Here is a 26,168-nt window from a genome sequence, read left to right on the forward strand (position 1 = left end):
ATGTAATCAGAATTTCTACTTAAAGACCCTATATATACGGAAAAACCATTTAATTAATACTTATTATTTGAATTGTTAAATATTTCTTCGAAAGTTAGTTTTTCATTTTGGTTTGGATTATTATTCATACCAAGGGGAAAACCTAATGTATTGTTTTAAAATGTCGGCAATCAATTGCTAACCTGGCTTATGCATAAGTAAAGTTTGGCGTGTAGGTTATGTGTGTTTGAGGATAGAGGAGAAAGTATATTTACGTTTGAATCGAATATTTGTGTACTACGAGATAGCACCAGACAGTTTTAGAAATAGAATCTGGGAATTTTTATAATGATACTATTAACAAAATTCGTATTCACTGATGTAGAATACCTCAGCTCACGAGGAGCACAAGAGATATATAAGTTTTCGTATTTTCGTACCAATGAAGCAAATGGGCTAGCTATTAGAACCAGAATAAACCCACCTGTAAACTCGCTCTTCTATTTCATTTTGTCAACCAAAACCGAAAGGAAAGAAGAAAATTGTACATATTACTTTGGCGTTGATCAAATGTAAATAGTGTCGGCTGTATTCTAGTTCTAGTCTCCTATGAAGAAATCTTTTCCAGGATGACTTTAAAAAATAAGAAAAAATTTAAATTGTACGATCTTCGCACAAAGGGCCAAAGTTTCAAGGACCACCCACAAAAACGATATTAGGTCTCTTGATTATAAATAAGGTTTATGTTGAAATTGTAGATTGCAAATGTGTTTTCTTATTGCGAGCTATGTATTGAACGGCTTTCCGAAAAGGAATAAATTACTATTAATTGTTTAGACACGTGCTCCTCAAAATGTTTCTCACGGTAATTTAAGTGCAACGTCATATTTTATGATCATCAAGAGATTGATAAATGTTTCGGACTTTGAACTGATTATAAAAAAGACCAGACATTTAAATCTTTCGTCAAAAACGTGCATTGGTGTTGTGATGACTTAACCATGATGACTTCATGAAAATGTGTGGACGCATATTTTAGCAGGCGTGGGTAAATATATGAATCATTTCGGAAATGAATTTGTATTGAATTTTTTTAATTTCATAAAAGTATACTTCGTACAAAAATTAGAATAACATTTACATTAAAAGTCAAATGACGGAACATTTATGCCCTGTTTTATTCAATTATTATTATTCATGCTATGATTGTATCATATTTCAATTCTTTTTAAAAGACAGAAACTCTGTCTCTAAAGAGCTATTATATTCCAAGGGGCTGAGAAGAGTTTTTTTAAAATCAACAACATTTTTTTTTAATTCTCTTTCCTATTTTCATTAGTTGTCTTTAGTTTCGTTAGACCAGTCAAACGCAGTTATTTCTTATCTTAAAGGTGTGCACTCGCTGTTGCGTGGATCGCAAACAATTCTATCACACATATGAAATTTTAAAGCAAAAGTTAACAACTGGAAATAACGAATGGTTTACAAAACTGGCCACATAACAGCTCGGAACCATCGTTTGGAAATGGCTAACTAAATAAAAGAAATATTTTTAACAATTTTGTACTACACAGTTGAATTTATTTTGAGCTGGAAATTTACTTAAAAGTTAGGTGTAATCGCCTTTTTTTTTTAAACCATTTTTTCTCTTGCTTAATTTGTTGAAGAAATTGTAATAGAAATAGCTTTAATATTCCACTTATTTTACTTGAAATTTAAAAAGACTGAATGTAAGCTCATTAAATGAAATAAGAAGGTTGCACAATATTTTCTTCTTTCATTTGGCTTTTAGATATTTATTATTATATATATCGAATTGGAAAAACGCTGCAAATAGCTACAGTCTTTCATATGAAAGCATTATTAGTTATGGCAACGCTGGTTTCGTGCATATGAGCGTGCAATTAGGGAGAAGGAGAGAAATACATTAAGTGGCTTGAGCGATCACCGCTACTAAGAGGCAGTTTACAATCATATGTGAATAAATGATGCCAAGCGAAAGTATTCAAAAAAATCTCTGAGAGTAAAACAAAGTTTTGCAATAACGATGCCAGCAGTATGTGAATAAATGATGCCAAATAAGAGTCCAAAGAAACCTCCTCTCAGTCATATCATTCAGTTGCTATTTTCGCTTGGAGTTGTTTCTGGGCGGAAAAAAGGAAGGAAAATCGAGACTCCGTTCTTTTTTTTTTTTTGTTTATTATGATTGCGACGAATGTAAACTTTTTAAGTGTGCAACGAGCTAAAAAGCGATCAAAGTAGTTTTTGGCAGCGACAAATACTACGCGTTTCCATAATATTTTGGTTAATGAATTAATTTATAAAGTATAAGTTTAAAAGTCATTTGAGCCATTCGAGTAACAGTGTGGGTATGTGCGCTTCTGTGCGAATGTGTTTGTGCAATGTGTAGAGTTTATGCGATGTTTGTATTTTTAAGAATAAGTAAATTTAATAAAAGATACTTCCAATTCGGTTCGTGCCGAATATTGTAGTACCCGCCATTTAATTGATATTTCGGTTATTACGGTAAATCTTTTCGATTATAAAACATTGCACTCCGTTTTTTACGAAAAGTACATGCATGTATATAGGGGTTTAAAGCTAATTCCGTTTCCCTTGAGAAGCTGTTAGTGAATTAAATATGCAATTGTTTGCTTTTCAAAAAGCAGTTAATTTCTGTCCAAACAATAAACATTTCTTTAGTTGTAAAGTATTTTTAATACTTTTTATATAAAATGCACTTAACCCAAAACGGGTTTCCTTTGTAAAGGAGTTACGGATTTGAAGGTAAGTTTTTTTTTTTTTTATAGTGGCGTTTAGTGATATATGGACATATAGGCAGAAAAGATCTTGGAATAGATTTTTTGTGTATATTTCTTTATTAGAACTCTTTGAAAAACGAATCGATTTTGCTGGCATGCGCATTGAGGATTCCATAAAATTTATAGATAGAGACGCGCCTTATGCGTTACAAGTAATATGATAAATTATTACTCTCTGCGATGTAGTGGTGGGTACGCATGCAAAGCTTTATTATTGTTTGTGCCGAGCAAAAAATTTACGTAATTTTTTAATGGAAAAAAAATGCTGATCGCGCTGTATTTTCTGTATTTTAATTGTAAAGAAAAAATGCAAATATGCAAAAATAGTTTTTAAATTATCTAGAGTGTTGCTTGTGTTTAACAAATTACAATAACTCCATATATATGTATATAAAAAATGTATAAGTTTAGTTTTACAATTAAGTTAAAATAAATTGTTTCACTGTATATGACAAGGTAATTTGGAGACCATGAACACCACCTGCTAAACGAACTTAGGAATTTATATGCGTCGTTTGCTTAAACGAATAAACAGGCGCTATCACTTATTCAAACGTTTGAAGCATGCCAATTTTCTCTATCTTGGCTTAACATAACTTCGTCAATCGACCTTATGGGTAGTCGTCTCTTAAAATGAATACTTAAGATATTCTTTGATTGATTTGCTTTATTATTCTTAAAAATCCTACAATCGGAAATAAGCAAAACTTCAAAATTCCAAATCGAGATGTGTAGGCGGCCTGCCTCAGGACATACTAAATACTCTCTTCGTAAAACTCTAAGGAAAGATGTCATAGCGAGAACGAATCTAAAATCAAATTTTTCAGTAATCTGCCGATTAATAATTTTATTTATAGCTGGCGCAAGGGCGAAGTTTTCGAACGGCGATCCTTAACAAAGAATGGTTCGCATTGGGTCAGCCTGTAATAGACGGAGAAATGTAATCTTTTTTCAAGCGGCATATCGTAGAGAAAAAAACATAGGGATTTTCCTTGGCGATTCTGTCAGAGTTGCATGTAATTTTGTTTGTTTGTTATCTAGAAGTTATTTCCTAATCAATCGATCCTAATAAGTTATATGCTTTCTCGTTCCAGGCATAATTATTAGATGATTTCGCATTACATTTCACTTGCATTACAAAGTGTAGCCTTATCGGCGACGATCTTTATAAGCCGATTTGAAATCCATTGATGATCAACGAAATCATGAAATAACTTACCCCGAAATGTAGGGCTGTAAGCTAAAAAATAACTTTAAGCAAGTAGATGGAAAAAGGTCGAATTTAATGAGAATGGATCTGGAGAAGGATTTAAAGAAAAGCTTAGGAATTATAAACGTCCCATTTTTTAAGTGCTAACATTCTTTTTATTGTACATATATGACCGCAAAGACCAGCTATGTGGTCTAAGAGATGCAATTGAAGCTAATGCTGCTGATGAACTTTTAATTAGAGAATGGCATTGATCCGGAAGTTTCTTAGAGCGACCAGTTTTTTTCTCGCGTTCGGAGTCTACGTCTGTAATTTATTTACATCTATTTAGGTCTGATCGTATTCGTTTTTCTATTCGTTAACAAAACGGTTAACTTAAGTTTAACTGATTTCGGTAAAATTTTTTGTAAGAAATTTCTCAGTCCTTGAGTTATTGAGATATCGTTAATGCTTCAATGTATATATAAGTGACTAAGAATTGTATCGATTCTGCATTCAAAAATTTTGCTATAGGTAACGGCTGACAATTATTCCTAATATTGGGGGGAACGCTAAGGAAATAACCTACACGGAGACTAAAATGCAATTTTATAAACAGTTGTTGTTCATTTGTTGTTGTTAATAGCTGGAGTAGTTAAAGGCAAGGCGTTATAGCGTGCGAATCTAAATAACTTCCATCAAATCTGTGTTAACAACAGCTGATATGATGTATATATTTAAAATTATTGTTAAATTAATAGAAAAACTCTTCTCACCTTTTTCAATACAATCACTATCATTATTACTGTAATAGGTAACTAAACACTACCCATGTTTTGTTAATTTATTATTATTATTTTTTTTTTTTGTTCTGCGCATGTATCCATCCAAGTGTGTACTTTGATTTGTCTGTCTGTCTATAACTATTGTTGTTGTTGTTGTTGTTGTTGATGCTTTTTATAACATGTGCATGTGTGCACAATGCACTTGTATATGCATTCATTTTAGTTAAGTGTATCTATGTACGTGCATTCACATAAAATATTACGTGCTGCTTGCACTGTATTATATTTGTAAAGTCGAACGTATACTCTATGAATGGTTATTGTCTACGAGAATATTTTGCATTTTTGTTTGTTTGTTTATCATAATTATACAAAAAAAAAAAAAGAAAAAAGAAAAAAGCAAAGCATACAAGAAACTGGAATATGCAATATTTTAAATTGAATACAAATAATAATACATAGATGAATTTTTTTTTCAGGGCGCAAATAATTCGAATGACATTCTATTAATAAAAAGACTCATTCGATAAACTGTTTGTTTTCATATAACGATAAAGAATGAATACATTCAATAGGGGAGCATTTTTGGATTCCCCCCCCCCCCCCTCTTCCTCACTAGATACAATTTTAATAAAGCTTCTCTTACTCGTTTCAAGAGCGGTTGTGAGGGGGCAACAAACTTTAAAACGTTTATTTTCATTTACCAAAATGAATCGATTGAATGTTAAAATATTCAAGTGTTTTGTAGTATTAAGTTCAATAACAAATATTTATGCCTCGTAATTACTGCTAATGAGCTGCTATTAACTTCCTCGCTACGCAAGTGAATAATAGAAAAATTTTCATTACTTAACTTATTTTCCTTTTTTGAGTCATTCAAGGCAAGTTCACTTAGATAAGTTTATTAAAAAACGCACTTTGTACTCCATTAGTTTATGAATGACTTTTCAAAAACAGTTTCACTCCCCATTTTAATTGACAGAAATCTTGATAGGAAAGTTCGGCAGGGCTTTTTCGAAGGCTATCAAACAAAATTCTTTATCCATTGAGAAGATTGAAGAGTAATGACGTTACTCCATATTCAAGCACATTTACATTTGGAATTAAAATGACGATGTGTTTCTTATTAAGCTCAATACATTTTATTTGTATATCAGCATAAAATGCTGAGTGGACTGTCTGTGCGCCACTGTCTGTGCCCTTTTGTTTCTAAGACCGTGATAAGCAAAAAAATGTTTTGAATATTGCTGTGCATACTCCTACGTATTGTATTTTCAAATAAGAGTTTCAGTTTCATAGTCACGAACAATTCATCTTTTACGCTATTACAAACAAAGCTGCAAATAACAAATGAACAAAAAACTTTTTACTGAATTTTTTTATTGTTCATCGTAAAATTGGAAATTGAGTAAAAATCATGAAAGATGTTATACGTGATTGAGTTTAGTTTAAATCGAATACCTTTACACCTATCGCTAGTTAATATCTGCTCTTAGGAAAAAAAGAGGAGGGAATGTTTGAAATAATATTTTTTTGTGAAACACTTCGTAAGTAATGCTTATTAGCATCGTGTTATTGAGAAGATTTCTTGGACAATCCGTGGGTGCACTTAGGCGACTTTCGAATTTGCAACACTCAAAACGCCGTTTAAGATGCCAAGAAACGTTTACTACTTTCAATAGAAAGTAGAAAGTGACGACTTCTTTTCAATTGAGGACTGATCTATACAACGTCATATACTAATGGCAACAAAACAATGCAAGGACCGTTCCTCTACAATTCAACTGGTCCAAGTCAGGGCCACCATCTCCCCCCCCCAACTACGCAACAATCACTAGCAATGATTGATCATTTCAAAGATCATAAGGTCGATTTAGCTATTTGGGCAAGGCGTGGATTGGCTACATTATTTGCACTGTTTGTCCTGTAAATGCCAATCATCAAAGTGTCTTCAATAAAGTTTCATTAGCTAATGCTGCTGTATCCGCTTTACATTTGCGAATGGCACAATTCTTGTGGAAAATATTTACATTCATAGTCGTTTTAACGTGCAGCCAACATTTTTTAATAATAGTACCTATAGTACTATACACCGCTTTGCAAAATTCTTTGAAATTGCTGGAAGCCTCTGGCCAAAATTTATGGTGGAGTATCAGGTTTTTAATATCACTTGTGGACTTTCAGGCAGCTAAAGCGTTTTTTTGAAATATTTATTATGCCATTGACAGTGATTTAAACATTTACAGGGCGTGTCGGGCTTATGACATCCATTGTCTACTATCGTTTTTTGTTTAGGCGCCGCAGCGCGAGAAACAACCCTTATACGCTAAATGTGTTCGCCGACTTTCGTATGACCACGGAACCCTTGACATATCGCTCACCCTACCCGATCGTTGAGGGAGTTTTGCGGTGCGGGGCAAATTTTATAAGTCCTTTAGTTGCGCAAAACCCTCCTGTGCCAAGACAATAAATATTAATTTAATGTCTTTTCCCGTACACTTGCAAAATTAAGTCTCGAATGCAAAAGCAATTCTTTGGAGAATATAAACTTGTGACCCGGGTTCAGATTCTGCAGTTTCGCTTTGCTTTAGTTTTACGACACTCTTTTGTTTCTTATGATATACAAGTCGGGAATCTTAAACTTGCCGTCCGTGCAATCTCTGTTCCACTACAAAAAAAAGTTTATAGATTGAAATTTGAAAAAAAAGAAAAAGTAGTCATTTCTTGTTTTGGACGGTTCCATGAAATGAAATATATAAAAAACGCCGTTCTAGATAGCTATTCCTAATCCCCTGCTAGCTGTATGTATTGGTTAGAGACAAAGTTATTTTGGAAATGTTTGACAGACCGAATGTAACTTTCACGGTGTGTGTAACAAACCAATACAATGACATTTTTTATGTAAATTTCAAAGGTTTAATGTTCTGTCTACATAATTGATTTCGAAAAAACGTGACAATAATTATCATTTATGTTTATTTATATCTGCAGGCCACACCAAATTATATCAGCTAATAATTAACATGTTGCTGAAGGTTTTCCACAACTAATTTTTTATTTATTTATTTTTTTTTTTTTGTATCAAGTTTAGAAAATTACGTCATGTTATTCTCTTCAATAGCTGCAGTGCACAATACAATCAATAAAAAAATCGTGTAACAAATCATTTTAATAAATTATTTAAATTATTGCTCTTATATTTAAAAGCAAAAAAAAAAAAAAAAAAAAAGGGTGACCGCTCTGCTTTAATTCTTGCCTCTAGCCGGCATTTTTAACTTATAAAAATGTACATCTGCGACATCAGCTCATTAATTATTAATGGGACGGTAATTATTTTTTTTTTTTTTTTTTTCGCTTTCGTTCAATTTGCTATTACGGGCTTGTTTTGTAAGAGGTTTGATCTATTACACGTATAGTAGTCATGAACAGAAAACATAGACTTTGTCTGTGAATGAACCGACGGACGGGTGGACTTGCCTATATTGATTCAGACTTTCATACTAACCATGATTATATGTGGTTTATATGTTGTTTGAAACTTGCTTCCCAGCATAGCAAACGTTTCGATAAAATGAATATACCCTTCCAAATGACTCGATGTGGTATGTAAGACGGTATAAAAATTACAAAGATTTTTGGTATTTGTGGGACTGCCAGCTGAAGGCTGCGAATGGTGAATTAAACTGGCATTCTTAAGTTCGTTTATTGAAAATAAAATTTCAGATTTGTGTTTTTTAGCTCAGGACTTTACTGCATTAGGATATTAGGTGAGGGATGTTGTTCTGTTGCTCTAAACCCTAGAAGTAATCGAACAAAGGCTTTTGATGCATTGCTTATATATAAAGATGCCGTTTCAGTCGAAATTGAAATAACTCTTGCTTATGATAAACTTAGGAAAGTTCAAGTTTCTTTGTTACGTATGTACAACATGCTAGTAAGTGACTGTGGTTCATCTCGTTTCGTCTCGTAAGTGCGTCCTCTAAAATTTAAGATTAAAGTTTATGGAGGCTTTTGTGCTTTATAAATTGTTTCTATGAAGTGGTGGACAATCCGTACTGCGACCTAAAAAGATCTGTTGCACTAGCTCGTGCCTCCAACCCTCCAGGTTTCGGATCCTTAAGAATCCGGGCACTTCTCCAAGTTCGGAGCGCCAGACGGTATTTGCCGAACGCCTGATGTACAATCCTGCATATGGCTGCGCATTTCCACATTTCTTTGGCCTCCTGGCAGAGCCTGCGTGCATCATTATCTGAGATACCAATATCTGTCAGCTGGCATGTGAGCGAGTAATGACTCATGCAGAAGCCAGTTATACGAGACGTATGCCGCTAGTTCGTTGTTTCAATAGCTTATGTACTATGCCGAAAGATGTGATGAATTTTTTAGCTTGCCGTTGCCCTGCACTTTGTTTCCAATGATTTGCTGACTTTTTCTCTGCCCACTGTGACACTAACCTCTTTATGTGGTTCCTTGGCAAGCTCTTCGTGCTCCTCTATTAACTGGGCAGGCAGCTCTTTTATTCCCTTCGATGCCTGAATGTCCCGGTACCCAAAATATGGTCCGGAGGCGCTCCCACACAAGCTTAGAGCAAGATTACAAATCTTGTCTTCGAAATTAATCGTAACATTATTCGCTAAAATGTTAAAATAAAATCTATTGATGCCTTTTGTTCTACAAACGGTTACACGGGTCCCTCTCCCACCGAAAACTTTTTTTGTATCTGTGATAAGAAGTACTTTTTTAACATATTGTGTTATGCTTAACATGAATGTTTTGCTTTTACGAAGGCAATGACGTACCGGAGTACTGTCGGTCTTTGCCGGCAAAGAGCTTGGAAACCACTTATACACTATATGGTATTTGTATTAGAAAGAGGAACGCAATCGTATTGTAAAGGAGTTTTCAAAACGAAAATGCTTTATAAGCATCATTAAGTCTTCCAGTTATCGCGCATGGATAATGGATCTCAACAAGTTTACTAACAATTACTGATTCTCTGATGACTGCTAATCCACAGAGAAGCAGAGTAGCAAGCAAAACACATACGCATGCTATTACCTACAAACAAACTTATGAAATCAGGACATTATATAGAGTGCGAATAAGAAGTGTATATAAAAGGCAGGGAAAATAAATGGCAGCAATTGAAAACAATATTATTTAATAATTCTCTAATAGGTATACAAGCGCTTTGTTTATGGCATTAAAGTGCCGATATAAAGAGCCATAATAGTTAAACTATAGAATAAAAGAAGAAAGTCCGTCTTCTCTTTAATACAAGGCGCACCAGGGACGCGACGTCCGTGCATATATATTGAAAGATGGAAAGCAAAAGGAAATTCCGTAAAATATTCAATGGATGCACAGATCTGTTTGTTCCTTTTGGGCTGGAAATCGGAAGAACCGGAAAACGTCGATTATTACTTGCTTGTCAATGCAATGCAATAATCGGTTACTTTCGCATGCAGACCTTCGATTGCCCCAAATATAAGGCGCAAGACGCAATGCTTGCGTTATACGCTATGCTTGACTTACGAACTGTCCAAATAACGTCGATTAAGGTGTGCAGGTATCCCCGAAGACGGAGAGTTTCGACGAAACATGGATATCTTCCTCCGAATTGCACGGTTCCAACTACACAATTTTCGACTAATTCTTTTGAAAAATAATAAAACATAACATACTAATAAACACACACCACTTAGAAATGTGTATCTAAATATTTGAGATTTCTTTGCGATATTTCATCATGGTCTCATTGACATTTGTTGTAGTCGCGAACGACGCGGATTGAAAGAACACGGGACCGGTTAACGGTGTTCTTCGAGGGTTACCTACAATTAAGTGTAGCTGACCGTATAGCTTGCGTTACGTTGTACGTGATCGCAAATTTTTTCCAAACTTTTAAAATTTCTGCGTGCGCTGTTTTTGACAGACAAGACAGTGCCGTGTTTACGAAAACAAAACAAAATCATATGGTTTATGGTTTATGTTTCGAGTGGTTATTCATATTTTTACCGAAAACAAACAGACCTATTTGAACTAAAGTATTTCTATATCGGAATAAACTTGTTTATTGTTATCAATCTTGCACCTCATCCGTGTTTATGTAAACAAACACTAGTTGGATGATTTTTTGTTTTCTATTTTTTTTTTTTTTTGCTTTAGCAACTCACGCAAGCATTGTATTTAGTAGCGTTTAAGGTTTTAAATATTATCAAGCAAAGATCAGTTAATTTATCGTTTTGCGGTTTCGCTTGCGATACTCATCTCACCTCCTGGAGACTTACGTACACACGGAAAATTTAACTAACAATTTGAGAATGTCTTTATAATGGAAATACATTACGTAATTCTATGAAGCGCCTTTTGCGATACTAAAGCAATTGCAAATGCCATGAAAAGTTAAATAGATTTTTCTAATCATAGACACGGCTGATATAACAAAAAAAATGTTAGTAAAATGAGTTTTTAGTGTACAAGATCTTACAACTGATTTATGTAGGATGTCTTCACATTTGGGCAAGAGTTGCGTTTGCCGCCATTTGTTCGGTAAAATATTGGCGACTCTAAAAAGGAAATGTGGAGGAGTGTGGACGAGGAGGATGGGCGGGCTAATCATGTATGAAAATTGGTGCTTTCGCTTCAGTATTCGCCTGCTTTGTCAAAACGGCTGAATTCAAACGCGAAAGCTGACTTTCTGCTACGTGACAGTTCAGGGGTAAATAAAAGTAGGGGGAGTAATGCTTTCAAAACATTTCGAAAATAATGAAAATTTGGCAGAAATATTTCGCAAATTTCGTACAAAAAAGTTTGGAATATTGAGTCAACTATGAAAAAAATTATTGAAAAAATCAACAGGACTGAGTCAATTGGTGATGCCAAATACTTTAGACGTCCAATAACAATGTTCATATCGATGCAAGGCGTGAGAGCCTCGGTAAACGTTAATTCGGCAGTGTGAACAAGAATTGCAAATTTCAAGAAGCTCTCTACAGCGTATACCCAGTAAAGGTTTACGTTTCCATGCGTATAAAGTGCAGTCGACGCAAGAAGTGAAGTCTAACGATTATGCAAAGCGAACAGAGTTCTTTGAATAGACTGTTGAACATCAACCATTCAATGGTGATTTTTCGAAGAAAATCATTCTAAGCAATGCGGCTTATTTTCACGTGTGATTATCGAGGCAAGAGTGCATATATGCCAGTAAGGCCGCGTAGGCCTTTTGCGCGATCTGCTATTCCGCACATAAAACTACAGTTAAACCTTATAAATTATTTAATTGAAATCTTGCGTAAATTTTTGGGGCACCCTTTGTTAATACAATGCGTTGAAATATGATTTCCACAGTTAAGAAAACGTATTATTACGTTTTTTTTTCCAAAATATTATTAAAGAAAAAAAAAAAAAAAACGAAATCGCTTTCTGTCAGCACATTGTGTTTCATGCTAATCCGACTGGCAGACTTATATATAAAATGAAATTTTATTTTCTTTTCCTTCCGTTTTGTATGCCATAACGCTTGTTGCATCTTCCATTTAATAACGCAGAGCACAAAAACTTCGAATGAAAAAATGACAACACGAGATACGCATACAAACAACAGGAGCAGAACATGAATCAATATTTGTGTGACATTTTGACATAAACTTGTTGTGCAAACCATACCAATTAAAGTAAGAGGAACAAAGAAGGACTTAATAATACCGTTACATAGTCGTTGTGTATATGTTTGTTGCCTGTTAGAGATATGCAAGCTTAAACAAAAGAAAAAAGTATGTAGCACATAGCACAAGTAAACGCATACAACTAACAGTGTAGGTGAAATCCGAGCTGTTTCTTTTTCCTTTTTTTTTTTTTGCTCTTATAGTCCAAGTGAAGCTGGCAGCTCCTTTTAGGTTAAGAATCTAGGGAATCGTAGAGAGAAGTTTACGATAAAATTGTTTCGCTATTTCGTCTTAATCTTAAGCATTCTTGTGTGAGTTTTCAGCTCTCTAAGCCGCATAAATTCGGACGGAAAGACAAATATGAATGACAGCGTTCTTGACTTTAGCTTGCATATGCAACTATGGCTTGAAATTAGTCTGAATAAAGTTTTCATTAATAAACAATTGACTTTCGAGTACGTGCTGCTTGCAACAACAAGACTTTATTGAACAAGTTCAACCATAAGTCAAGATTGCCAGTCAATAAAACCTTCCCACTAATTGACATGATTCTACAAAGCAATGATTTTGCGAGGGTCGTGAGAGAGAAGAGAAAATATAACAATTACACCTTAGCAGGAAGCTGGAATAATATCATTAGGCACTTAAAAGGTTTTTGTTAGGAGCACATTTCCCATGACATCAATAAAAAATTAATATAATTTTTTGAAATGTTTTTGCGAAGAATAGATTTCAAATGTAAAACCTCTAGTGATAATGAGATGTGCTTGGGAAAAACACTTTTCATATTTCCTTATCCTGCGAAACGAATTACTGAAATGAATAAGGGCTAGTGTCTGTTAAGTGCATGCAGCATCATTCGAATAAAGTATATTTAATAAACTATTTGTAACCTTTTAAATTTGCTATTAAGTGAATTGATTTCATTAATTACTTTTTACTAAATAAAATAAATTTAATTAAAATTTAAATTAAACATCATCGCTGCTGTGTTATCAAACAAAATGCCTACTAAATGTATATATATATATATATATATATATGTATTCACGGATGCATACCTTTTTGCATATTTTATATAAAGGCACACACATACGCATTTATGAACGTATATGCAGCATGTAAGTGTGTATGTATGTCCTATATGTGCTATACATGAGATGATGAATTTTAATCGTTCTGACAACTTTTTGCGGCTTTTTATGTGAAACAGAGAATGAAAATATGAATGAGTTCAAATGTGCACTGCCTGCTGCACTGCTAGTTTATGATTTGCATAAAAAAACAAAAAGAAGAGAAATACACACACTTACACATACACATACACACATACACACACACACACACACACACATACACACACTAACGAATATTTGCTTTTAACAGTTTACCGCAAACACACAATACACAAAGCATTCAATTAACCATTAGAATTTAAAAAATTACACATAAAGTTCTTTGTTTTGACATTTTTTGTTTTGCTTTTTTTTCATATTAATCTTTTTGTTTGTCAATGGATCGTTTTGTCATATTTTTTTAATACAATTATTTGAAAATATCTAAAGTTATTTAAAAATAAATAAATTACTCGATTATTTTTTTTTTTTTTTTTTTTTTTTTTTTTTTTTAAATGTTTACACAGGTTAACATTACTTGTCGTCTACGCGGTATTTGGTTTTGTTTGCTTTGGTCAAAGTGGAGAACAGTCGCGCATAGAACCGCGTCAAATCGGATAAAATTCCCTGCAATGACTGGCAGTTTTATGCAACGTTAAAAAACTGTTTGTTATTCCGCACTCTCTTTGTTTTTTTAAATTAATCTCTATTCTTCTTCTTCCTTTTTTTTGCTGCTTGCCCTTCCCTTTCTATATACACCTTTTTACCGAATTCATCATCGCTGTCGACAAACAAACTAACATATATATGTATGTATGTATGTATGTATGTATGCATGTATGTATATAGTTGTGTTTGAAAGGAGATGAGTGAAAATGTGCAAAAGGTGTTTGTGCAAATTCATGTCAGCCGGTAAACGAACAGTTTGCTAACTTCATAACTCTATAGGAACTTTGAAGATAAAGGGAATAACAAGTCTGAATCTAGGCCACTTCCCTTAACTTAAAAAATTCTGCAGCCTTTCCTAAATAGAAATCGAATTAAGGAGAATAGCTTTCGTTTAACTTATTTTTGCCTGAAGAAGCAATAAATATATTTATGTAAATTAGTTAGAGAGTGACTGGAAGTCAACATACATTCTTTTCGAAAATGAACAGTAGCCGCTACTTCGAGATACATTACTTACATATCAGGGTCGGTGAGTTCGTTTCAACTTTAAGAAAAGTCAACTCTATTGAAATAATTTCAGATCTTCGGAAGAGAGCAACACAAGCAACATTGACTAAATATCATTATGAAAATATTGCGCCATTGAATGTAATCATAACGATGGCGATAATTAATTCTTGAAAAATGCAGAAATAATATGAATACAGAGACTTCTTTAGACTTCTCCACCCGAGATACGATTTATTTTCTTTTGCTTATTAGGATTGAGTTGCATCTGAAGTCATATTCTCGTATAAGCATCGCCTTAAACTTCATGAATATCCCGTTTTAATGTTTTCTGAACGAATACTAGTTATGTACATAATACTGTCCTCTCTGTGTAAGCGTTGGGATTAGCTGAGCTATGTAACCGCATGTATACGTTGATGAGGCAATACTCTGTGCAGTCATCATTATCAAAAATCGCTCAGCGATAAATTGGAAAACGTTTGTTAAAAATTGAGTTGCATCCAAGAGGTTTATCATACGCCGTCAGGTAAATAATGTTTGTAACACACAGTACACAACACAACTCTCTCTCTTTGTCAATCGGAATAAGTGAACCTATTCAAACTACAATTTGTTTTATTTCTTGTTTGTTTATTTTGTTTTTTGGATAATTTGTATGTATATATATATTTTGGAAAATAGACAGAAGTAAGTTTTATATTCATGCATACATCAGCCTTCTCAAATATGTATGAAAATTCCTTTTGTTATTTACGGATGTGTCAGTTGATTGATCGAAAATATTTTTCCATTGAATTTTAAAAGGGATTTTGTTAGTTAGTGTTCGCGCTAGAGTTAAGACAGATATATGCTATTTAAGTTATATAACATATACGACAAACAAAAATTCTTTTAATTTCATTTTTTAAGGTTTTTTGCATCACTACAAAAAGCGTTTATGGCCATTTCACGTTCGCTTCCAAAAAGGAGGACAAGGAATAGGGCAGTATCTCAGAATGATAACAGGTAGGGATAAAAAATAGGCTAGGTCGAAGGTTCATATAGGGGTCGTATTGCTTATGGAAGCATAAGCTCTTCTTCTACTACTAGCTAAAGGCGAGGTATCAAATATCGTGTGTGCATACACGCTAATGCCTGCGCTACTATAGCAAGTGGTTCAGCAAAGTCTGCACATGTTTGCGACTGGAAGGTAAAATCCAACTAAGAAGCATATTTTATCATTGAATATTTCTTATCGGGAATTTAGAAGACCACAACGACAATTATTCCATTTCGCTCTCTGCGAACGTACTTATGCAGCAAATAAGTGGATAAATTTAATATAACTATTTCGGGGACATATGTTTAAATTAACTTATGCGAGCATCGGTAAAAGGGTCATGAGAGCTAGTAAAGCAACGACAACAACAACTTGGAAAAATGAAAGGAAAATGTTTACGTGAAACCATCCGTTAGCATTAGCTGTGTCTATGTAATAAATTTATTGATTGTTTTTCAAAGTTTTTCTGCAACATATACCATATGCAATAGTAATAAGTAAGAGTGTATTAGTCTCTCTGATTAAGTAGAATAAATAAATAGAGCCATTGCTCAGCTCACTGACCAAGAAAGAAGAAGATGTAATCTCCTCTATAATGTAGCACTCGACAAACGGCTTAAATTGTAGACAAATCGTTACTCATCAATGATAAATATACCATCGCACATATAATTTTATAAGAGTCATTAATTTCGAAGTCTTAATGCAGCTGATAAATTTAAATTCTGCAATTTTTAAAACAAATCCAATTAAGTAAATTTCCTTCTTTTCTTTTTAATTCTTCTAAATTTATTTTTCAATTTTTTCAAGAGCTTTTTCTATAATATTCAGTTTTTACACCATGCACCACTTGTCATACAAATATGTATCAAGTTTGTGCGGATATATGCAACACCCACATGTACTCGAAATTTGCCCACCGATCTGGCACGGATCAATTCAAAATTATTTTCTGAATCGATTTAAGCTTATCTGTCTCTTTGTCTGTCTACCTTGTTTTTTCTGATCAGCCTACAGGTTATAATATTTGATATAACTTAACGAAATTTCGCGCACCGACATGTTCTGATTGGAGGATCAACGCTATTGATATATCTTGGATTTGCATCGGAATACCTTTACGACCACGAAAGTGTGGGTTATGACTTGCTATAGTATTTTTATTTTTTGTTCGGATCGGGCCACTGTTTCAACCACTTCTCATATAAAGCCTTATTTGGGAAAGTCATTGTACGAATAACTGTTTTAAGCGAGGGCGAGTAAGGCACTTCACGGTCCGTGTCCCACTGCATTGCTTTTATCTGTTCCTGTTTTTTATAAGGCTTGATGGATGACAGTGAATAAGCGTATGGGAGAAAATCCACAAACGATACACGCTAGTAATGAACATGAATGAAAACGGTATGGAATGCGCTTCGAGCGCATCTGATGAAAGAATAATGAAAACTTCGCACTTTGTTCGAGATCACAAAAGTTAATTTGGAGTTCTTCTTCTTTATGTTCACCTCGGATTAAATAAAAAAAAAAAAAAAAAAAAAAATCACATTAAAAAACCATTCAAATTTTCTTTACATGTAGTAAATTTTCAAAACTTATAAAATACATCTACCGATGTGCTATTATGTTTCCAGTTTTGAGTTATTCTCGTTAAAAAAGTTGCTTTACCGGCAACGTAAGTTTGTTGTCTTTTAGGTACATATAAGTTTAGGTGTATGTCTGTCGCAAATTGTAGAAAATTTGGCGTTCATTCAACATAACGAGATACATCTTCAAATTTGATAAAAAAAAATTTTCCAAAATATTTTTATTTCTTATTCGGTAATCAAAGATTCTTTTCTTAAACATCTACCATTTTCTTGTGGCCTAAAGCTCTTCGTTACTTCGTTAACGACATTTGTAATTTATCCTTCCATATATGCACACATAAATGCATCCATGCAGGCGCAATTTACGCACATGTTTATATACATATTTAAAAAAAATTTTACTTTTTCGATTATTATTTCTTACAGGCAAACATTTTGCCTCACAAGTCTTGAATTGCTAGACAGTGAAACAAGTCTGGAATGAAATTCTCCGACATAGTCTTATCCCGTCTGTTGTAATATATTCATTCGGCATTTCAATGTATCTATCAAGCTTCAATGTTTCCTGTAAACATATATATGAGCAAACGTATTGCGAAGTGTGTGCTCTTTGACGCTTCTACAGTTGATAAAATGTCAAACAATTTTCATAAGTTGTCCTCCACTTATTTATATGTAATTCATGTCTTATGTTATTTATTTATTTATTCTGTTCTAGATGACGTTTAAGATTACGAACTTTATGTGAAAAATATGGCACCGTTGGTGGCAATTGATTTGAATTTTAATGAATATCCTTAGGCGAAGGTAGATTTCATGCTTCTTTTGCTTTCACGCGCAAAAGAGGTTAAGTTTGGTAAATATATGCAAATTTACGCACAAACTATGAGCAGTCAGACGGCCATAGCATCAATCTTGGATTTTCTAACTGCCAACTACTGGCCTGCGACATTGGGGTAAAACTATTCCGGAAACGCTTTCACATCATCTGGAGATAGACCCTTATCTATTGATCATCGCCATTGTATCAGTCAGACGAAAATAGCATGTCGCGCGCCGTCGTTCATGCTTTGGCAAAGGTCAAGTGCGTTTCCTGCTTGTAAGTTGAAATGGCATAAATAATTCGAGAAATTTCCTCAACCCGGCAAAAACAATTTACTTCGTTTTCTCCCCAGTCATTGTACCAGATTTGGTCCTTCTATGGTACTTTTCCGTAGTTGTTGCTATTCCGTTAATAAATTCTGTCGAATACTTGTTTTAGCTACGCCGTTATCGATATTAGTTTCGCCAACTGTTTGTGTGGATATAACGCTGCCCCTTAAGCAGCAGCTTGTTAGTAACATTCCCGCCAAGATAGTCAAACTGCTGACGTTCAAGCTGTGCGATAGGCAGCTACCATTTCAACAGCTATCATTTTCGACAGGCGCAACCTTTGAACTGCTTCCAACTTCCGCAGGAGATGATGTCCGTCTGTCCGTCTGTCTGCCTGTCTCTCTGCCTTGTTTTTTTGGGTACAGGGCGTAATTTTTGACATATTTTAATGAACTTTGATAGACGGAGTTTTCTCGACTTAATGACGAACGCTATTGAAAATGGTTTGGATCGAATTGCCTCTTCGATCACTCCCCTTATAAAGCCTCACTTTGAAAACTCGTTTTATGAATAACTATGCTAAACGAAATGGTGTAGTGTATCTAAGTGTCTTCACCCGGTTTCATATATATAATATGTCGTACGTAAATGTGCCAATTGCCATCGGCGTTAGACATAGTACGTTCGAGTCAGGAAATGTTACGTTACGTCCAAGTCTATGTACTGCGTTTTAATTGTCTATGTTTTGTTGCATGACAAACGCAAAAAATTTTATAATAATCGCATGAACACATGGATAAGCCGCGCTTACATATATTCTTTTTACGCAATATGGGGCTTGCACCGGCACGCAACAGAGCTTGCATTTACATGGCCGCCATATTGTTCACATGAAATATTTTCTTCTCTTAGTCTCAAAAATGTAAAAAATCAACAGAATTTGAGATCTTAGCTAATATTTTTCGAAAAATGTAACTCTCATGTTATTATCGTCTACCGTCTCGGCGGAGACCATCTAATGTTCATTTGGATAGTTTGTGTGATAGAATAAAACATAAGAAATATCATCGAAAGTAGCATATGTTTTATTAAACAATTACATTGTCGATTCATTTTGGAATAATATTTATGCTGAAAGATGTCAAGTTGTGATTAGCGGTTTAATAGAAAGCAATTCGTGTTGAATATATCTACATAGACACACCTGCTGATGTGAGTAAGAAAAATTTATTAGTTTATGTATGTATACGAGAAACATTTGATTGATTCATAAGTAAAGAAAACCAAAATGACGTCACTAATAAAATTTATCAGTAATAGGGTGACAATGCTTTTAAAAAGACTTCTTAAAAGATAACGTATTCTAGGGAAGAGAAGAACAAATTGATTCATTCATTGGATTGAAAAACATGCGCTGGGAAATAACATACATCAACGATTTTCAATGCTACTACTACTACTATTACTACTACTTACACACACACAGTTACACACAGACACACACACACACACACATGTACACGCAACAAACAATAAATATTGATAAAAATTGCTTTCATTAACTAATTAAAAATTATTAGGATTTCATTAAAAAGATAATGACAGCTACTTTCCTCTACTGACTCTTGTCGGCAAAAATTGTTTAGATAATAAAATTTATTTTTATCGTTCACAGACGAATATATGCCTATATGCACACACTCTTCGTTGATACTTAACCATGTACAAGTGCATATGAGTGTATGTGCACATTCATATATACATTCTTCAAGACTAATAACATTTCGGTTTTTTTTCGTTTATTTATTTCTTCGGAAAAAACTCTGTCCTCTTACTTTTATACATTTCGCTATTTTAGTGTATGTGCACGTGTGTATATGTAATATTTGCAAATATACGTCAGAGGATTCGTCTATGCTATGCATTACACATGTATATGTGTTTTATCGTTTTGCAATTAAATGCTTTAAAAGCGCCTGAATAATTTAACCTTAATTCATAAACGTTTAACATTTATTAGCAAACAGACGAAATACTTTTAATATATAAAAAGTATATAAAAAGAAAAAAAAAAAGCTTGCACAAGTTACTGTAGTAAGAAAGAAAGCAAGCAAGTAAGCAAACAATAACAAGTAAGTTTTTATTTGATTAAGGAGGAGTTATTAAGTAAAATGAAAATTTTATGAATAAGATCTCGTAAGCTGACTAAGGCATGAATATAGCCGAAATCTAAGGAGAAAGTGTTAATGTTCTTACGATTATAGGGCGTTGGTGATTAAATGCCTTTCAAAAGGGAGTCGGTGTACGGTAGCAAAGTATAGATTAATTCGAAAACGGAATTCAAAAAAAAATATTAAAAATAGTGAAGGCTTTAGGATGATAATTCGGCAGCGATCTTCAGGCAGTGTCTTTCAGCAGGCAGATAAAGTATGTTGAAAAAAATATACAAGTGGGATAATGTTCAAAGCGTTCCTTTTGGTGTAAATAATATTCGATTTTGCCGTGGAAATAACGCAAAGTGAGAAGTCGAAATGAAATTTTGGTCCTGAAGCAACATTTAAGAAGGCGGACAAAAGGACAGACAAGTCAGGACTCTATATTCAGCTTATTAGTTCTTCGACTTGCATTTCTTAAGCAAATAATTGATTATGTAGATGAAGCGTAGGAGGCACTGATAGGACATTCTTTAACTCGGCCAATAGGACAAACTCTAACTACAGTCTCGGGAAAACCTGCGCCCATCTATAAATTGATTCAAATTACTTTTAGTTTTAACTTTTTGGCCGACTGTGACTTCAAAAGATACAGACCATTCTTCTGCTAGGTGGAGCGTAAATCTAACGCTGTTCACTTATCTAGCAATTTAGTTATGGTTAACCGGTAATAAAAATGGAAATCGTTAAGAGATTTAATTTTCAAATATTCGTAACTATAATGAATTGTTGTTGCTCGTTGTTCGTGTTAGGAAAAGTTCTTAAAGTAATTTCTAACTTTAAAATATCGTTTTTTTTCCTTGTTTTTTACTTATTTCATTACAAAATCAGTAAGCAGAAGCAAGTAAAAAATTAATCGTCGTAGTTCAGGAGTGAAGGGAGAAAGAAAAGAGTCATCATTTATATATCAAATTGTAAAACTATTTTAACAACAAGTCATAAAGTTGTGGTTGAGTGTTTGAATAAAATTCAGACAAACAGCCCAACAAACCCATCATTAGTGAAAGGAGAGCATACATAGAACCTGTATAAAAGAGTTCATTCGCAGTGTGAACATATCACAGGCTTAATAATGAAAGAGTTAACTTGGAGCGCAGCTGTTGGTGATTTCCGGACAAAAGGGAAATGTTTTGCTTTGCACGGAAGTTTTTTCATAGTACTGTTATTGTCTATCGGCCATGGTTCCTGTCGACCCGAACAGAGTGACGATGATTTCAAACTCAGAATGATAAGGGAAAATACAACAACAACAACAGCAGCAACGAAAATAAAGTTAAACACAATTGCTAATGGCGGTGAACACGACAACGCCGATAAAGATAAAATGTTTATATTGAATCATCCAGAAATAACGTATAAGGAGGATTATGTAAATGAAGATTACAGTAAGTCACAGTATGAGTTGCAGTAAGTAAGAGAAATAATAACCAACGCTTATTCTTACAATTTTAGAAGATCCAGTGAAACACTCTGTCAAATCTGACATTCCCATTACCGCTGAAAGCTATAAACGCTTGAAACCGGAGAAAATGTACTTCGATGTGTTGCCGAAAAAACCTGTTATTGTGATTGAGAATTTGCCGAAGAAAAGCAAAGCTTCGCGTCTTAAAGTTAATCCTCTTTCGGAAGATGTAACTGATAAACAGTCCAACAAATTGTCGCACAACGAAAGCGATGAAATTGTCCACCTTCGTAAAAAGCGTAGCACGCAAACCATTATGGATAATCAACAAAACGTTCTTCAAGCATTAAATCCATACTTTCGGAATGTCTTAGTCCCGTGTAGCAATTGTGGTGGAGCAAACGGTATACGCGCTCAATACATTCTTGTTAAGTGAGTTTAAAAACTTTCCGCTGACTTAAAATTAATTATTAATTAATTATTGCGTACGTAGCCGACCTGTACCAGGCAAAAAGCATAATGCTTTGGATATACCAGTAAGGCCACCACCACCACCTACCGATATGCCTATAGGTTTTGATAGTCGCATTGCCGCGGACGAAAATGATAGAGTTATCTTCTCGGGTGGATCAAGAAGTACGTTTTCAAATCAATTGGAAGGCGAATATTTTTAATTTTTATTCACTTTCAGCAACGCAACGTCCAGTTGCTACTCGAAGACCACCGGAATCCATTTTCCGTGATCCAAATCCTGGAAACTTTGATTTCAGTTTTATGAGTGAGTAAAATGCATTAATCAGTTTGTGTTTAAAAGCTTGTTCTATACACGGTTGTATTTACTTCCATTTGTCCAGACACCTCCGCCACCGCTCATCCTGTGCACAATGCATGATCGCCTTGAATTTCGTCTTAATTGTTCGCTTTAACATATTTGTCTTTGTTCCTCCTCTTGTCATTTCCTTCCTTCATGTCTGTCTATACTTCTTATTATTTTTGCACATAAAATTTCTAGATCCTGGAAATCAAAATTCGCAATCAATGCGTCCTATGGGTCCGGCAGGGAACGCGCCAAGAACAACGACCATGCGACCTCCGGCTCTACCATCAGTAGCACCTCCTCCAGCTCAGGGCAATAGAGGCATCTCGCAATGCGTCTGGGCTATTGTCAATTGCTGTTCCACGGGCGATAGCGAAATACGTTACAGTTGTTTTGAACAAAACGGCTGCTACGGAGCTTTCTGGGATTTGAATCCTTGCGCTGAAAGTGTTCGTGACAATATCATCACTTATGTCGCCGATTATTATGATTAAGTTTTTCATATCCTACCCAAAAAGAGTATTTTGAATGAAACATTCACTGGGATATATTCGATTTATATATGATACAAATATATACATACGCGTTGTGTATAACACATGTGTGAGCCGTTCGTTGCTTTTTGTGCACCAAACTTCAATGCAGTCATTTTAGATTTTAGTTTTTTGTGCTCTTTCTTTTTTTTTCTATATTTCGCTTATATTTATTTTAATGACGAGATAGATATCTTTGCTAAGCTTTATTTTTCGTTAAGTTATAGATTTATTTTATACGATTTTGTCTTTGCATTTAATCTTAAAAAGTTAAGCTATTTTCTACTAAATATTTGAAACTAAATGAATGTTTGTGAAATCGTACATAATATTACAAATCTTTTAATTAACTTGATTTCAGCCAGAAAAGGTAAGCAGAGTTTAATTGGCGCTACATGCGGTCGCGGTTGTTCTACAATTACTATCAGGCGATGCTTATCAGAACTAAGTCATTCAATATGCATGTTTTTCTTTCGCTGCGTTGGCCTTACAGACACGCCTATAAATGGTGTGATTATTGTATTATTCTTCCATTATTTGAAACGTTGTCATTCCTTTCAACACTTTTAGCTCCTAGTTTAAGTAAATTTTATAATCACGTTTAACATGAACAGCATGAGCAGACCGCTTCTCAAAAGGATTTATCTTACACAAACCGATCTCCGGTACACTTGGAAAAAATGTTTTAACACTTCTTTCATTGCTTGAAATTCTTGTAAGAACTCATTCACTCATTAAGTCCTTTTAATCCATGCTGGCATAGACTGCTATTACTTCCATAAAAAGCTACCTTTGCTCCCAATAAGTGACCGTTCGTTCCGCAAAGGCACGTATTTCTTGCATTTCTGGTGATCAAAGGCAACAAAACAATTACAAACGCACTACAAAGGCAGGCAAAATCATGTATTGGTACACTTTCCAAATATTGTGGATGGATGGTAAGAAATAAAAAGATGCAAGAAAAGCGTTGACGAAAAACACCAAAACACTTGGAAACTAATTCCACAATTATAGTTTTTCCAAAGAGAATTTCAAGCTTGCCTCGCATATTTCGCTTATTCGGCCTTTTATAGGAAGTGATGATTGGTTTGGTTTTGTTTTTTTGTAAGGAAAACAGACTTAGACCATTTTGAAAATGAATAGTTTGTGAGTTTGCTTGGTGTAGATGATGTAGATTTCTCTCGTAAGCATTTACTCAGTCATTTTTATAGGTTTTGTGGGTTTGTGGTATTTTTGTTTATTGTTTTTACTTTGCAAATATTGTCGATTATCCGAAACGAGCCCGAAGAGAAGTTACATTGGTTTCAACATGAAAATAGTTTTAGGCCAAACATTTAAAGGATAGATAGGGTGTACACATAACAGGTAACATAACGTTGATATTTAAGTACACATCTGTGCAGCAATGATTCTGACATAACGATCAATAAAAATTAAGTTTAAGCAAAAAAAAAAAAAAAAAAAAAAAAAAAAAAAAAAACTTAAGGTCTATGCCTTAAAGGGTTCTTCCATGATTTTGTTTAGTTTAGCTTGATATGTAAACTAGGACAACGTTTTTAATCGATTAGTGGTTGTGAAGGTTGGTAGATTTTCACCACAATTGGTTAACCCCCACAGATGTGCAAATGTTTATTCTCGTTCGAACACATAAGAAAGCATTCGTATGCGCTCCTTACGTACGTGTTTGTAAGCGCTGAAAATGAGTTGAACTTATACCAGTTTCGCATGTGCAAACTAAGTAAAAACATAACCAAGTTAATTTAGTGCGTCTCGTTTAAATCTTATGACAATATAAAGGGCGCATACAGCTGTGTCTGTCTGTCTGTCTCTTGCATGTTTCACGGTCCACTCATGTATGCAGCTATATTGCAGCTGTATCCGTGGCTATACATGCATACGCATTTATAATCTGTAAAATTTCATTTATATTGTGTAAAGATGCTGTACGCGTGTGTGTGTGTGTGTGTGTGTGTGTGCAAAAAATTATTTATACCATAACATAATAAAACTCGAGGCGTGTGCCCACAAAGGACCGCTGAATTAATTAAAAAAAACGACGAGAACTTGTATTTGAATTTAATTTTGAATAAAGCAAAGATTATGCCTTTAGCCTGCGTGCATCTATGAGAGTTCAGTTATGATGTTCACTTATTTAATTTGCGACTGAAACGAATGTCAGTACTCGTGTATAGTTTTGTTCTTTACAGGTGTTCAAAGGTTACGTGCTGTCTTTTTGCCGTAATATAAAAAAAAGGAATTTTTCAGTTAGACTAAAACCATATCACTACCACTACCATTATTCGTATTCATTCATGAAAGTTGGTGTTTTGCTTATAGCTTTCAGGAACATGCATCGTATACTTTACACCGCATTTGTACATCGGCGTGATATTGCAGGTTAGGCTGCTTTGTGTTCTTGATATGCCTTGAGTCGAAAAAAATTAGATTGAAGCGACAAAAGGATGGCACCTAAGTTTTTTTACACATTTTTTGGACCAAGTTTGATAGAAACGTGACTATCTTGCAAGCACGTTTATAATGAGTTTTTAGATTCATTTGATAAAACTGATCTGAATCTGCCTGTTATTCGTTAGTGGTCTACAAAGATGAAAGTCAGCTAAAATAAATTAACAGACGGATTCAATTGCCTTTTAGAAGTAAATCTATCCTAAGTATTATGAAAAAAAGTATGTAGTCATCTAGCACAGAGGCATACCCACAGCTGGATACGGCTATGGTAATCAACAGAT

At 34.2% G+C, this 26,168-nt stretch overlaps 2 protein-coding genes and 1 pseudogene across 6 annotated transcripts in view; 2 read left to right on the plus strand and 1 right to left on the minus strand.

Moving 5' to 3' along the window:
• The window catches only part of LOC119641708, a 32,440-nt gene that overhangs the window by 3,718 nt on the left and 2,554 nt on the right, over nucleotides 1–26,168 (minus strand). The window lies entirely within an intron of this gene.
• LOC119641706 lies at nucleotides 2,106–23,636 on the plus strand. 5 transcript variants are annotated; one of them, XM_038040499.1, is made up of 7 exons: nucleotides 2,356–2,766; nucleotides 15,646–15,741; nucleotides 21,498–22,051; nucleotides 22,119–22,500; nucleotides 22,562–22,704; nucleotides 22,760–22,846; nucleotides 23,081–23,636. In XM_038040499.1, the coding sequence occupies exons 3-7, from the start codon at nucleotides 21,739–21,741 to the stop codon at nucleotides 23,377–23,379; spliced, it is 1,224 nt and encodes a 407-aa protein (XP_037896427.1). In that variant the 5' UTR covers nucleotides 2,356–2,766; nucleotides 15,646–15,741; nucleotides 21,498–21,738; the 3' UTR covers nucleotides 23,380–23,636. The 5 variants fall into 5 exon arrangements, with proteins under 5 accessions (XP_037896425.1, XP_037896429.1, XP_037896427.1 ...); XM_038040497.1 differs by lacking the exons at nucleotides 2,356–2,766; nucleotides 15,646–15,741 and adding an exon at nucleotides 2,106–2,348; XM_038040501.1 differs by lacking the exons at nucleotides 2,356–2,766; nucleotides 15,646–15,741; nucleotides 23,081–23,636 and adding exons at nucleotides 2,112–2,348; nucleotides 22,923–23,068.
• Nucleotides 5,567–7,665, plus strand: LOC119641709 (annotated as a pseudogene).

This window comes from Glossina fuscipes, unplaced genomic scaffold (assembly GCF_014805625.2).
Source record: "Glossina fuscipes isolate IAEA_lab_2018 unplaced genomic scaffold, Yale_Gfus_2 174, whole genome shotgun sequence".
In the NCBI taxonomy this organism is placed as follows: Eukaryota; Metazoa; Arthropoda; class Insecta; order Diptera; family Glossinidae; genus Glossina; species Glossina fuscipes.